This window comes from Rhinolophus sinicus, linkage group LG07, assembly GCF_036562045.2.
Source record: "Rhinolophus sinicus isolate RSC01 linkage group LG07, ASM3656204v1, whole genome shotgun sequence".
NCBI lineage: Eukaryota > Metazoa > Chordata > Mammalia > Chiroptera > Rhinolophidae > Rhinolophus > Rhinolophus sinicus.
Window position 1 is genome coordinate 26,922,900 of NC_133757.1, and position 11,761 is coordinate 26,934,660.

The window sequence follows — 11,761 nt, forward strand, 5'->3', positions numbered from 1 at the left end:
GCTTAATGAGTATGTTTCCCATTCTTTGCAAATTCTCTGGTCTGAACTGCCGTTTCCACAATGCATTTTCTCATAAGTGTGAATCTCCTTCAGTAGACTGTATCCATAACATTATGTATATATTTGTGTGTTTAAGCTCCCCTGGTAAACAGATCAACCAAGCCAAACAACTACTCCAAGCCAGCCCCTCCTCCAGTGACAGCTTCAGGTAAAGTATATGCATGATTTTAGTGGGCTTTTTTAAATTGTGAAATGATGACATTTGGGGGGTTGGTTTTCAATCTATTCCAAATAAGATAAACAACTGAGATCAAATATTAGTCACCTGTATTTTCAAATTTCTTAATAAATGGTAAATCTTATTCTCAACCTCATTCACTGTCTGGTGGCATGAGTGTTAAAAGGACCCTGCCCCCCATGCCCCTGGACCTCTATTACACAAATCCTAGTTTTCATCCTACCTCACTGGGCACTTTGCTGGCTTCTTCTCCTTGTCTTCTCCCTGACTGAGGATGTCTGCATCCTTCAGCTCTCAGCCCTTTGCTCTTCTTTCAGAATCGTGTGTAGTGGTTGAGAGCTTGGATTTTGAGCCAGACAGAACTGGGTTGGAAACCCAGTGCCCTCAGTTACCAGCTGTACCCCTTTGGCCCTGTGGTTCACCTTTCCAAGCATCAGGTTTTCCCATCTGCAAATGGGGATAATGCACTGTGACAGGAGCATACTGAAACTGTGAATGGGAAACTCTTAATGCAGTGTCTGGCATACGGTAGGTGCTTGGTGAAGAGTATTATTTTTCACTCCTTAGGGTTCATCCATTCTTCTGGCTTCACTTCTGTCTAAGCTGGTAACTGTCTAGTGTCCAACCCTGACCTGAAGTTCCTTCTGAATGCCTCCACGTTCCCATTGTCTCAAGCACAATGCTTCCATCGCCTCCCTACCCTTTAGGCATCCCTGTTCCTCTTTGCATGTCAGCCTCAGTCTACATGTCTCAGCACCTGTTTTCTTTCCAAGTCTGCTATTTCTTTTTCCTGAATTTGGTCTTTTATTTTAATTGCCACCACCCTAGTCTAGGCTTTCTTTACTTTATCACTTTACACCTTCTGTCGGTGACAGTCCACTAGCCACACCCCTGCTTCTAGGCGCTCTCTTCAGTCACTAGGCCGAACTTCGGAAGGCCTTCAGATGTTGCCAGTTTCATCCCATTACAAAGCTAGTGTTTACCATGTCACCGCTACCCAAACCATGAACTCCCAGTGGTTCCTAGTTGTCTCCGGTAGGGTTTGTCAACCCTAAAACTGAGGACCACAATGCAGAGGGGTACCCTCACTCCCACCCTGTTACAGCACAAAGAGGTACAGGAGGCTCCTTCCGGCCTTCACTCCTTCCTCCCTCCCCTCCATCCAGCTCCCTCAGTCAGTCTTTCTTTCTCCCAGAGGGGAAGTCTGAACACAACAGATTGGGAGACTGAGCTCTGCTTCCAGAGAAAGGATCCCTGGGAGAATATGAAAGAATTTTGTTTTGTTTTTATCTTTTCGTAAACTCATTTCTTGTGTAATTGTTGACTGTCTTCACAAGTTCTGGTCTTATTTATCCTCTCCCTTGGAACCCACAGGCTCTTTATGTTTCAGGAGTAGAGGGTCAGAGCCATCTTATACAGCTCATCTTAATTTCTGGGAACAAATGTCTGTACACCAACCTAATACGTCAGGGTTGCTTTGGTCCCAGCTGAAATGGAGAGTCCTGACTCATAACTCAGAAAGAAGGGCTATTACTACCGGAACAGAAAATCTTTCATTGAAACAGATAAATGAAGGTCTAAAACCCCTCCTTTAGAAGAATAGTTTAATAATCTCTGGTGTTTGCATCTTAAAATGCTCTTCTTACCTAACAAGGACTTCTGCCTAGAACATACCCAATACTCCAATAATTCTATATTTCATGGGTCCTACCTTTTGGTCATTTTGTTGTCACTTTTATGACACCAAATTCTACCCATTCTTCAAGGCCCAGATTGAGGTCTCCTGCTCCAGGAAGCCTCCTATGGTTTCTGCAACCTGAGAGAGCTTTCCTTTGCTATAAATCTCATCCTACTTACACTTTGCCCCTACCTGCTCCCTGATTACTTGGTACCTCACTTTAATCTTTCTAGCTACATTGCAAGCTCCTTGAAGACATTGCCTTAAATGTCGCTTATTCAGAAGGCCTTTCCCGACCCTACATGGGCTAGATCCCCTTGGAGTGCACTCCCATAGCCCCCTGCACTCCTCCTGTGTCCCCAGGTCCCTCCTGAGTTTTGCCTCTCTTGTAAGACTCTCAGCGCCATGTCTTGCTCACAGCTGTGTATCCATGGCCTAGGCAGGACCTGACCCAGAGTAGGTACTGAGATGGTGGATGGGTCAGTTGGTTGAGAGAGTGACTGAGGCCCCAGCACTGGCTGCATTTAAAGAATCACGTGGTACCATCATGAAGGCATCAGCCCGTTGTATTTATTATTCATTCATTTTCTATTAATTGAGTACAGTTACATGTTTATTACAGAGGCATCAGATGAAGAAACCGAACCTGATCAAGAAAGTAATGTCCTGATTATATGATTGTTGGATGCAGACAGGAGGAAGTACAGGGGGAGGCAGGAAGTGAGATCATTTCAATGATTAGACTACTTGCCTTTGGTTGTCTTTGAATAACCATCTATTGTTAACCTTCAAAACTTCAGATGGTGCCCAGACAGGCATCTTGAAAGTGCTAAGGTTTCAGGTGGCTGTTTCTGTCAAAGTACCACACCACGTCACTTGCCTCTGGTTAATGTTGCTTTGGCTCTTTGATAGCTAATCAGGTGCTTGCCAAGGATCAGGTGCCGTGGCAGGCGCTCCGTCTCCTTTATGTTCCAGACTGAGAAGCCCTGTAGCAGGACTTAGCACAGACGCCAAAGCCAGAGGGTTCAGGTCTGATAGGTGCCAGGTGCTGGATTTCTAACAAGCTAAGTCATCTCTCCATTTCTTAAGTTTCCTCCTCTGAAAAATGGAGGGGGAAAGGGCACCTATGCCTAGGGGTATTGTGAGAATTAAATGAGTAAATACACTTGAATCACACTCACAAAATGATAGCTCTGTTATTTATTATTGTTGTTATTCAGAATCCCTAGTTTAACCTGCCCAGATTCACGAACAGCCTGGCAGGGCATCCGGCATCCTGTGCACATCTCAGGGAACAATTGTGTTTCTTCCTTTTCATACAAAGTTTTACTTTAAATCAGGGTTTTTCAACTTCAGCACTACTGGTATTTGGGGCTAGGGAATTCTTTTTTCTGGGGGCTGTGCTGTGCATTGTCCAATGTTTAGCAGCACCCCTGGCCTCGGGCCACTAGAGCACCAATAGCCCCCCTTCCCCAGTGGTAATAAGCAAAGATGTCTCCAGATAAGAACCACTGGGCAAAATCATTCCCAGTTAAGAACCACTGGTCTAAACAAACTAAAAGACTGATAAATCCCAAGGGCTTAGAATTTAGCGATTGTTAAGAATAAGGAAACTTAGCAACCTTGTATGTAAAACTGAAAAGAGGATGGTGCATAAAATAATATGCAGCAGAAGGAAACACTAAGGGTAAATTGTCATCCTAGTTGAGAAACTTTGGTAAGGTCTGCACTGTTACATCCAACATTAGTATAATTTTTTTGCTCGATACAATTGAAACGAAACTGCCTTTTCTCTTTTATTATTATGCTTTTGGACACATCTTCCTCTATCGCATTCCCAATGTCTCCCTTGGAGTACTCCGACCAAGAACCCGACTTTGCCAGAACACCAGGATCTGGCAGTGAGGAGGGGACCAGGTTGTCCTACCCAGCCATGGCTCTAGGTCTCAGTTCATGCCCAGAGCAGCAGACGGGGTGACTGGCTTGTGAAATAGAAGTCACGCTCCATCCTCCCGTGAGCATCCACAAAAGCACCCCTCTGTTTCACTATCTTTCCCCACATAAGGGAGAAGCAGCAAGTGAAGCTGACATGCCAAATCACGCCCCAATGTAACAGTCTGAGGTGTTGGCTGCGGAGGAAAGTGCCGTCTGAGCCTCAGAAGCAAATGGCCTTAGTTTTCAAGCCCGGCCCCACCACTTAACTTCTCTGAGCCTCCTCCGTTTGCTCCACTGACGTTAGGTGAGGCCTAGAGAGACACATTTAAAGTACCTGACACAGTGCTGAGCACCTCGAGATACTGCCGCAGTTGGTAACAAGTTGTAAAACAAAAACAGCCATAACCATATTTACTGAGATCCTTTATGAGCCATAATTTCTCACTCATGATGCATGTACAATTCAATGATCTTTGTACATCATTATATTTACAGAGTTTGGTAAACATCACTGCAATCCAGTTTTAGAAAATTTCCTTGCCCACCCCAACTCCAAAAGATCCCTTATGTCGATTTATGGTCAGTGCTGTTCCCACGCCCAGACCCAGGCAACCACCTATCTGCATTCCGTTGCTATAGATTAGCCTTTTCTGAACATTTCATATACATGGTGTCATACAGTATGAAGTCTTTTCCATCTGGCTCCTTTCACTTAGCATGTTTTTGAACCTCCAATGCTTTTAATCCCTTTCCAGCACGATTACTTTACATTTGTCTAATTCTTTCCATTTTTAAAGTTACGATAGGTAGTGGTGTCCCCATTTCACAGAGGAGGGAACTGAGGCACGGTGGCTTGTAAGAGGTCAGACAGCCAGTTTACTGGCAGAGAAATAACTAGAATGCTGTCTTCCTGATGCAAGACTATAGGTTTTCCACCAGCGCTTACTCTGCCCCACCACCAGAGAACAGGCATGCCCTCTGATCTGATGGCAGAAGTTATTTATAAGGAGGGCAGGGGAAGGAAGACGTTGGCAGATTGTTTGGAGATACGAAGGAAAGGGAAGCTTTGCAGAAAAGCCAGGCAGTAGATGTGACAATGATAATGAACGCAGGCCAGTCCAGCCCTTGGCATTTAAGAAAAAGGAAAACCCCTGGGAGGAAATTCTGACTGAGACCCTCTTTCTACTTCCTTATTTTTCAGACAAGGTTTTTTTTTTCCCCTTCCCTGAAATCTTCCATCAAAATCTATGAGTAGCCAAGTGTATTTTAAAGGTCAATCTCAAGTATTAAGAATTTGAAGAACAGTATCAATTTGGTACAATAGCTAACGAAATAGAGTGAGAGTCATACTACAGATTCAGATGACATTTCAGTTTCCTGTCACAACACACGCGACAAATTCCAAATGTAGTCTCTAAAATCACATCTAGGTCAGGTGACAGGAAGTAGGAGTTCCATGGGAAGTAGGAGTTCCTTTCTGGGGTGCTGGGGAAGGCTGCACATGGAGTCAGTGCTACCCACCTGTGCCGCTGCCTCTTTCACGAGTGCTTACAGAAACTAGCCCTGCGTGAGAACTGTGTGTAGAAACAGAGCAGACGGGCTCGGAGGGACAGTCTGAAGGCCTCTCTCTAGTCAAGTGCACGACAGTGAACTTTCAGATCTCTATTTTTAATACCTTTTGAGGCCTTCTTTTCTTTTCTGTGTTTGCAATAGGTGGTCCTGTCAGATGAAGTGGCATAGGATACATGTCTTCTCCTGTTATTAATTCGGAGAGGGCAGAGGCCTGTCTCTACTTCTTCACCTCTTCCACAACCCCTAACATAATGCCTTCATGTGCTTTACGCATACCGGGTTCTCAGTAATTCTTGGTAATTGATTATTACTTCAATGTTTACCTGTGTGTGCTTTATCTCACAAACTAACATAATATATACTGAGGGCAGGTCCAACTTATATTTACAGAGTATCGCCCTTAAGTATATTAGAAATTGTGGACTTATAAATGTAGTAGGTTCTTAATAAACTATTCCATTCCATTGAATTCAATGACTAGGCTTTGTCTCACTGAGCAGTAACGTCCAGGCAGGAGAGCATCAGCCTCAGAGGAAGCAGCCAGCATATGTTGAGGGGAGCTGGCTTAGATTCTGGCCTCCCCCGCTCCCCCCCCCAGGCCTGCTCTGTATCCCAGTGAAGCTCTGCCTGTCTCTCATCTTTCTCTCTCATGATGATTGCCTGGCTTCTATCTTCAGGTAGGGGGAGGGGAAATTGGGTGCAGTGGACAAGGCCCTTTGGGTTCCTTCTCTGACTCCAGAAGATGAGATCTGGGCGGTAGCTTGCCACTTGTCTCAATTTGTCTGTCTGTGCAATGGGCAAAGGCCCTGAGAACTCAGGGATGAATGAATGAGTACCCTCCGAATGTGAAATTAGGTGTAGGTATGGTGTTGAAGTGTGGTTATGAATGAGAAATGTCTACAGGTGTGTATCGGGAGTGGTGAGTCTAGCCTCCATCTCTGGGCACCTCTGGTGTGCACATATGTGCCACTCTGAGCTCTGGGCTCCCTCTTACAGGGACCCTTGTGGGGCTCTCACTGAGCCCACAGAATCAGGGGCTCTGGGCTTGTCCCATGAGGTAAAGGAGAAGGACACTTAGAAATGTTCAGATGGAATCCCTAACTCACACCCTAGCTCTCAGCTGATAAACAGACATTTTGTTTTTAAATGTTTCATCACCTTTGCCTGCAGGTTTTCCCCAATAGTTTGAAAGTAACCACCTATATATGCTTAATTGAAAATAATAAAAAATGTGCATGTGTTTCTGAGCCTGCCAAAAAGGCCTGCCTCACTGGGACCATCAGCCCCAGAGCAGGACTTGGAGGCTGACCTGTGGTATATGTTTGTGCAGGTCGAAACAGTGGGGCCTGGGACTCTAAGTCATCTTTACCTGCTGTGCCGTCCCCGCTGCCCAGGGCCGGGTGAGTACCTGTTGCAGAGAAGCAGCTCTGAGATTTGAGTAGATGGTCTCCACCACTGCTGTGAGCAGGACCTACCTGGAATCCACAAAGGAGTCCTGTCTGTGGGGGGAGGAGGATGCTTTTCTGCTGTTTCCATCCAGAAGGGCACACCTGTCCCAGCTCAGATACAGCCCACAGCACAATAGGTGTGTTCTTGAGGATTGTGGAAATGAAACCCTACTGCGCTGTTCTTCTCCACCCTCATGGCATGCTTCAAGGTGGACTAGGGGTGCCTCTGCGGAAATCGAAAGCTAGTAGTCTTTCCTCCGAGACACTTGTAGCTACCTCAAGTCCACTGACCTGCAATGTTCCACAAGACAGTAGTTTCAGCACCTGAATAATTTTGAGTTCCGCTAGCAAGTGTTACCATTAGTTTCTACTCCTTGTTTTCTCTTTCAAGCAGTTAATGCTTTCTCTCTGAACAAATGTGTACTTCACACAGCCTACCCTGGAGTGTTTAATCAAAGTAACACTGCCGAGGTTCCTTCCAAAAGTGAGATGAGAGAATCACTCTTTCATATGGAGCTTAAAGGGGCTTTTTGTAAACTGTCAGGTGAGGATTGTAATGTGCTAATATTACAGTGACCCCACAATTTTATATTGACTCAATGGGTTACTGCAAAAGCACATTTAAATAAATGGGTCTCAGCTTGCCTGCATGGTTATAATCTTAGTTCTGCCTTGGTGTAAAGCAAAGAAATTCTTAATATCAGGGGGTTTTAACCAAAGCACTGCACACTTCTTCTCTCTTGGCTCAGCTTTGTCACCTTGGGCAAGTGACTGAGTCTCTTTGAGCCTCAGTGTACTAATCTCTAACATGTGATAATATCCATTTTAAAAGGTTACTGTGATGTTTAAAAAACACGTGAAGAGCCTAACCCAGTGCCAAGCATCTTACAAGCACTTGGGAATTGTTAGTATTCTTCCCCTACACTTCCAGCTCTCAGTCAAAAGCAAAGCAATAAAGAGACAGATAGACGGTATTTAAAATAAACCCAGAAAAGAAGCATTAAACCTTAGCAATATTAGATTCCAATCTCTACTGGAAATTGAAAAAACAAAATCAGAATGTTAGCTTAGGCAAGCACCTTTGGGACCACAAATCACAGTGGTTTTCTAACTTGTGTTAATCTCGGATTTCTCTGTTCGGAATGAAATCCTAGGCAGGTATCTGGCAGGGAACAGTCACCTAGAGGCAGGGCAGAAGTCGTCATGAGGAGGTGTCAATTGCAACCTTTAAAAACACTGATTCTGGTTCTCATTTTACAGTTGAGGAAACTAAAGCTCCAACTAGTCGAACAGCCCAAAGAGGCTGGAGGTGACAGACGAATTAGCAGCAGAACTGGAATGAGAGCTCAGTTATGCCAACTCCCTGGCAACTGGTGCCCATTTACCCCTAACTAACCCCTTTGCCATCTGTCAGTGGACCCTATCCGAGGTTTGGGGATCACGACTAACTCCTGCTTCCATCTCTTTGTGCCCTTCATGGAGAGTCTTCCTACACACACGTATCACTTCCATGATTCCAGTTTAAATTTGAGAGTAAAGTAAGTAGACAGCTCTGCTTTACCTTTTTGGTGTTTTAACAAAAGCTCATCTTTTTTCATCCCCCAGGAAAAAGCCAGCTACATCACTGAAGACAGTAAGTTAATTCTGCATTTAAATATGCTTCATATTTCCCACAGTGTTTATCCTTACCCATTTCTTTAAAGCTGACAATGCTTCCAGCTACGGTGAACACAGCAATCTTGGCAGCTCAAGCTGCTGCCTGGGCAGTCCAAGAGAACCTCGGAATCCTCAGCTAGCCTGGGAAGGTGCTTCCCGGGAGGAGTTCATCTGCATTTGACCCTGGTGCTCCACGGAATGTCAGAAGTAGATCAGAGGCAGCGGCCAGGCTCTCTGCCTCCCATGACATCTGTCTTCCCCATGGGGAGTCGCTATGTCTACTTCCCAATCCTCTGGCTGGGGAACTAACGGCTGACAATTACATATCATGCATACACAGGCCTGATTAAACTCAGACTCTGGCCAGAATGAAGGGAACCTGGACCAGCCCACCATTCCGGGAAGCCCTCCTTGACCTGGTACCTACTCTGTAGCCTGACATTTACAATCACCCAGCAAACACTGAGAGAGTGGCGCCCTGAGACCAAAGTCAGGTGCCAGATGCCCACTGTGCAAGCGCTACTGCCAGGATCTGCTGGGGCTCATGGTAGCCATCGGCCCTACTGCCAGAGCAGCAAGGTCCCCAAACCACCACGACACTGTTCCTTCAAACCAAGTGACACTTCCAGTTGGCTGTCACTGAATGCAAAAAGCTGGAGTGGGGACTGCATGGTTTTCATTGTTCGTGTGATAGAATAGCTATGCATGAAAGACATGTTCTCCCCAAATATTTATTTTAATAATATTGCTTTGCCTTTTATGTCCACATTCAACTGTATTGAATATCCTTGCCTTTTTTTAAATAGACTCCATCTGCCTCTCAACAGAACGCCTCAAGTGTATGTGAAGGTAAATCTGTATTATTTTAAAGGTTGAGCACGTCCTCTAAAAGGTATTTTTATTAAGGACTTGTATATAAATGTCTTTCTAAATTCTTTCATTGTTTGTAAGGTAATTGTAAGTATGAAAGTCAATTTTCTAAACTAAGTGGCCTTCCCTTTGCAATGAGTGGAGAGTAGCAAAGCTGGTCAGGCCCTGAGCTCGCTGAGCAGCACCTGGGGTAGGTTCCAGTCTCCCTGCCAAAAACCTGTCTGTTTGCAGAGAGCTATGCCCTGCCAGAAACAGTGCCACGGCCTTACATTGGCGCGAAGACTGATGCAGAGCCATTCATATATCTTAGAACTAATAGTTTAGTTCAGGTAATGACACTTTAAAAAATCTGTGTATTTGAACCAGTTCTTTTGCTAAGTTTTCAAAACAATGTTTTCAGAGTTCAAATGTCTGTCTTTGTACATCTTCAAATGCTTCCCTTCCTTTGTTTTATCATAACCCTAAAGCCTTACATATATGTTTATTAGAGCTTCCCCATTAAAAAAAATATTTGTATTTGAAAAATACTGGGGGGGGGACAGAAAGAAGAATGATGCATAATCTCAACACTTAAAATACTATATTGAAGTTAAATTTCTGCACCCATCTGATTCCACACTTGAAGGTATTTCATGTTAAAAGCTTAGTGAGTGTTCTTCTCACCATTTCCTGAGTTAATAGGGGCAGATATACATGAAGTGTTCTGGTTTCTCTGGCAATGGACGGTGGACATTTTCTGAATGTCCATTACAACTCACCTGTCTGCTTTAATTGCTCCAATAATTAATTGCTTCAATAGGTTTTTACATCGGTTCCCGCATCTTTTCCCCACCAGGCTATTTCTGAGTATCACTTCCTTTCTGTCTTGCTTTCATCTGCGTTTCCTTTGATGCTTTTACCTTGCTGTCCTTCCATTCCTTACAGTCTCCCATGCCTGTTGAGCAGGGAACTTGGAGTTATAGTGCAGCCATAGGGTGGGCCTCTGCAGGAAGTAAGTACAACCCTATACAGATTTCATGGCTTTAGGAGCCTCCGAAAACCAGCAGAGAAGCGGGTCATGACATGTTCCAACTGGCTCAGGTGTCCTCTTTCCCAAAGGGCTCCCAGTGTTGGAGCTTGGCATGTCATCTCCTTTGTGACTTATTTCAAGAGCAGAGGCAATGACCATCCAAATCCAAAGTGGAGAGCAACCCCTTCACCCCTTCTCGCCTAGGAAGGAAGCCTCCAGGAGGGCGGGGCCAAACAGGTGTGGTCAAAGCTCATTGGCTGTGGGGACCTAATGTGTTCACTGTTTCTCCTTCTGAAACTACCACGTTGTAAAGTTGTGAATCAAACATCACACATGGCAGCTCAAAGTAACTTGCCACAAACTTGAAACATGATCTTCAGAGGCTCAAAGTTTCCGAATTTTGGTGCACCACAAAAATCCCTGAAGTCTATCTTACCGTTTATTTGAATCTTTGAGTTCTTATTACTACACTTTTATTCCTTTTGGGTTCCTGTAACAGGATATCAATAATTCTCAACCTTCATCCCATGCATAGCATGGGCATACCCACAGTTTAACTAAACCTAAACCAAATTTGAGGGAGAATAAAGCACTAAAATAATTTATAATCACACCTATTAACGGTTCAGCAATCAATTTACTATGGATTTCAACATAAATTTCTTACATTTCAGGTTACGCCCATTTCCCTGTGTACTATTAGTTATAACTCCTCCACTTCCCCTCTCCCTCAGGAAAACACCGGGCAAGGGAGATTGTTATAGAGATAACCTTAAATGTGCTCAATTAAGCTTTGAAAAAGAGTAAATCATTCACCAAATTTCGTATTTTACCACCTATCAGTAAGGAATGACTGATACCACATCTTATGACTAATGAAGACACACCCAGGGTGAGGTAACACCTGTATAGAAGCCACATAGGAAGGGGGGCGGGGTAGGGCTAAAACTTGCTCATCTTCTGTCTCCCACCTGCACTCATACACTTAAACGCCCGGATCCCACAGCTTCAGTCCCCATGTACATTGCAAAGGGATGAAGGCAGAGGTGGAAAGACGTACCTATAACACTGTGGGTGGGAGTCCTGGTCCTAATAGCACAAACACATCACCCCACGGACAGATGCGCAAACAGATGACATGCTGGTGAAAGATACCATCATGGAAAGACACCTGGACCAAATCCAGGGCTTCTCAGTTGATGTTGCTGGGTTTTGGCCTGGGGACAGACATTTCATTCTAATCCTAATATGAGAATTTTCTTAATGCAGAAAAACCTATACCTGCTGAGCGCCACCGAGGGTCTAGTCACAGACAAGAAAGTGTGCAGTCACCAGTGTTACCTCCTGCCCAGAAG

General features: G+C 44.6%; 2 protein-coding genes across 4 annotated transcripts in view; one reads left to right on the plus strand and one right to left on the minus strand.

Annotated features, from left to right (window-relative positions):
- The window catches only part of BLNK (B cell linker), a 71,963-nt gene that overhangs the window by 47,491 nt on the left and 12,711 nt on the right, over positions 1-11,761 (plus strand). The window contains exons 8-12 of the mRNA XM_019724775.2: positions 137-208; positions 6,754-6,823; positions 8,477-8,504; positions 9,334-9,376; positions 11,676-11,760. Coding sequence (XP_019580334.2) covers positions 137-208; positions 6,754-6,823; positions 8,477-8,504; positions 9,334-9,376; positions 11,676-11,760 — 298 coding nt within the window. The remainder of the gene's footprint in view (positions 1-136; positions 209-6,753; positions 6,824-8,476; positions 8,505-9,333; positions 9,377-11,675; position 11,761) is intronic.
- The window catches only part of ZNF518A (zinc finger protein 518A), a 93,599-nt gene that overhangs the window by 29,356 nt on the left and 52,482 nt on the right, over positions 1-11,761 (minus strand). The gene's annotated exons all lie outside the window — the stretch shown is intronic.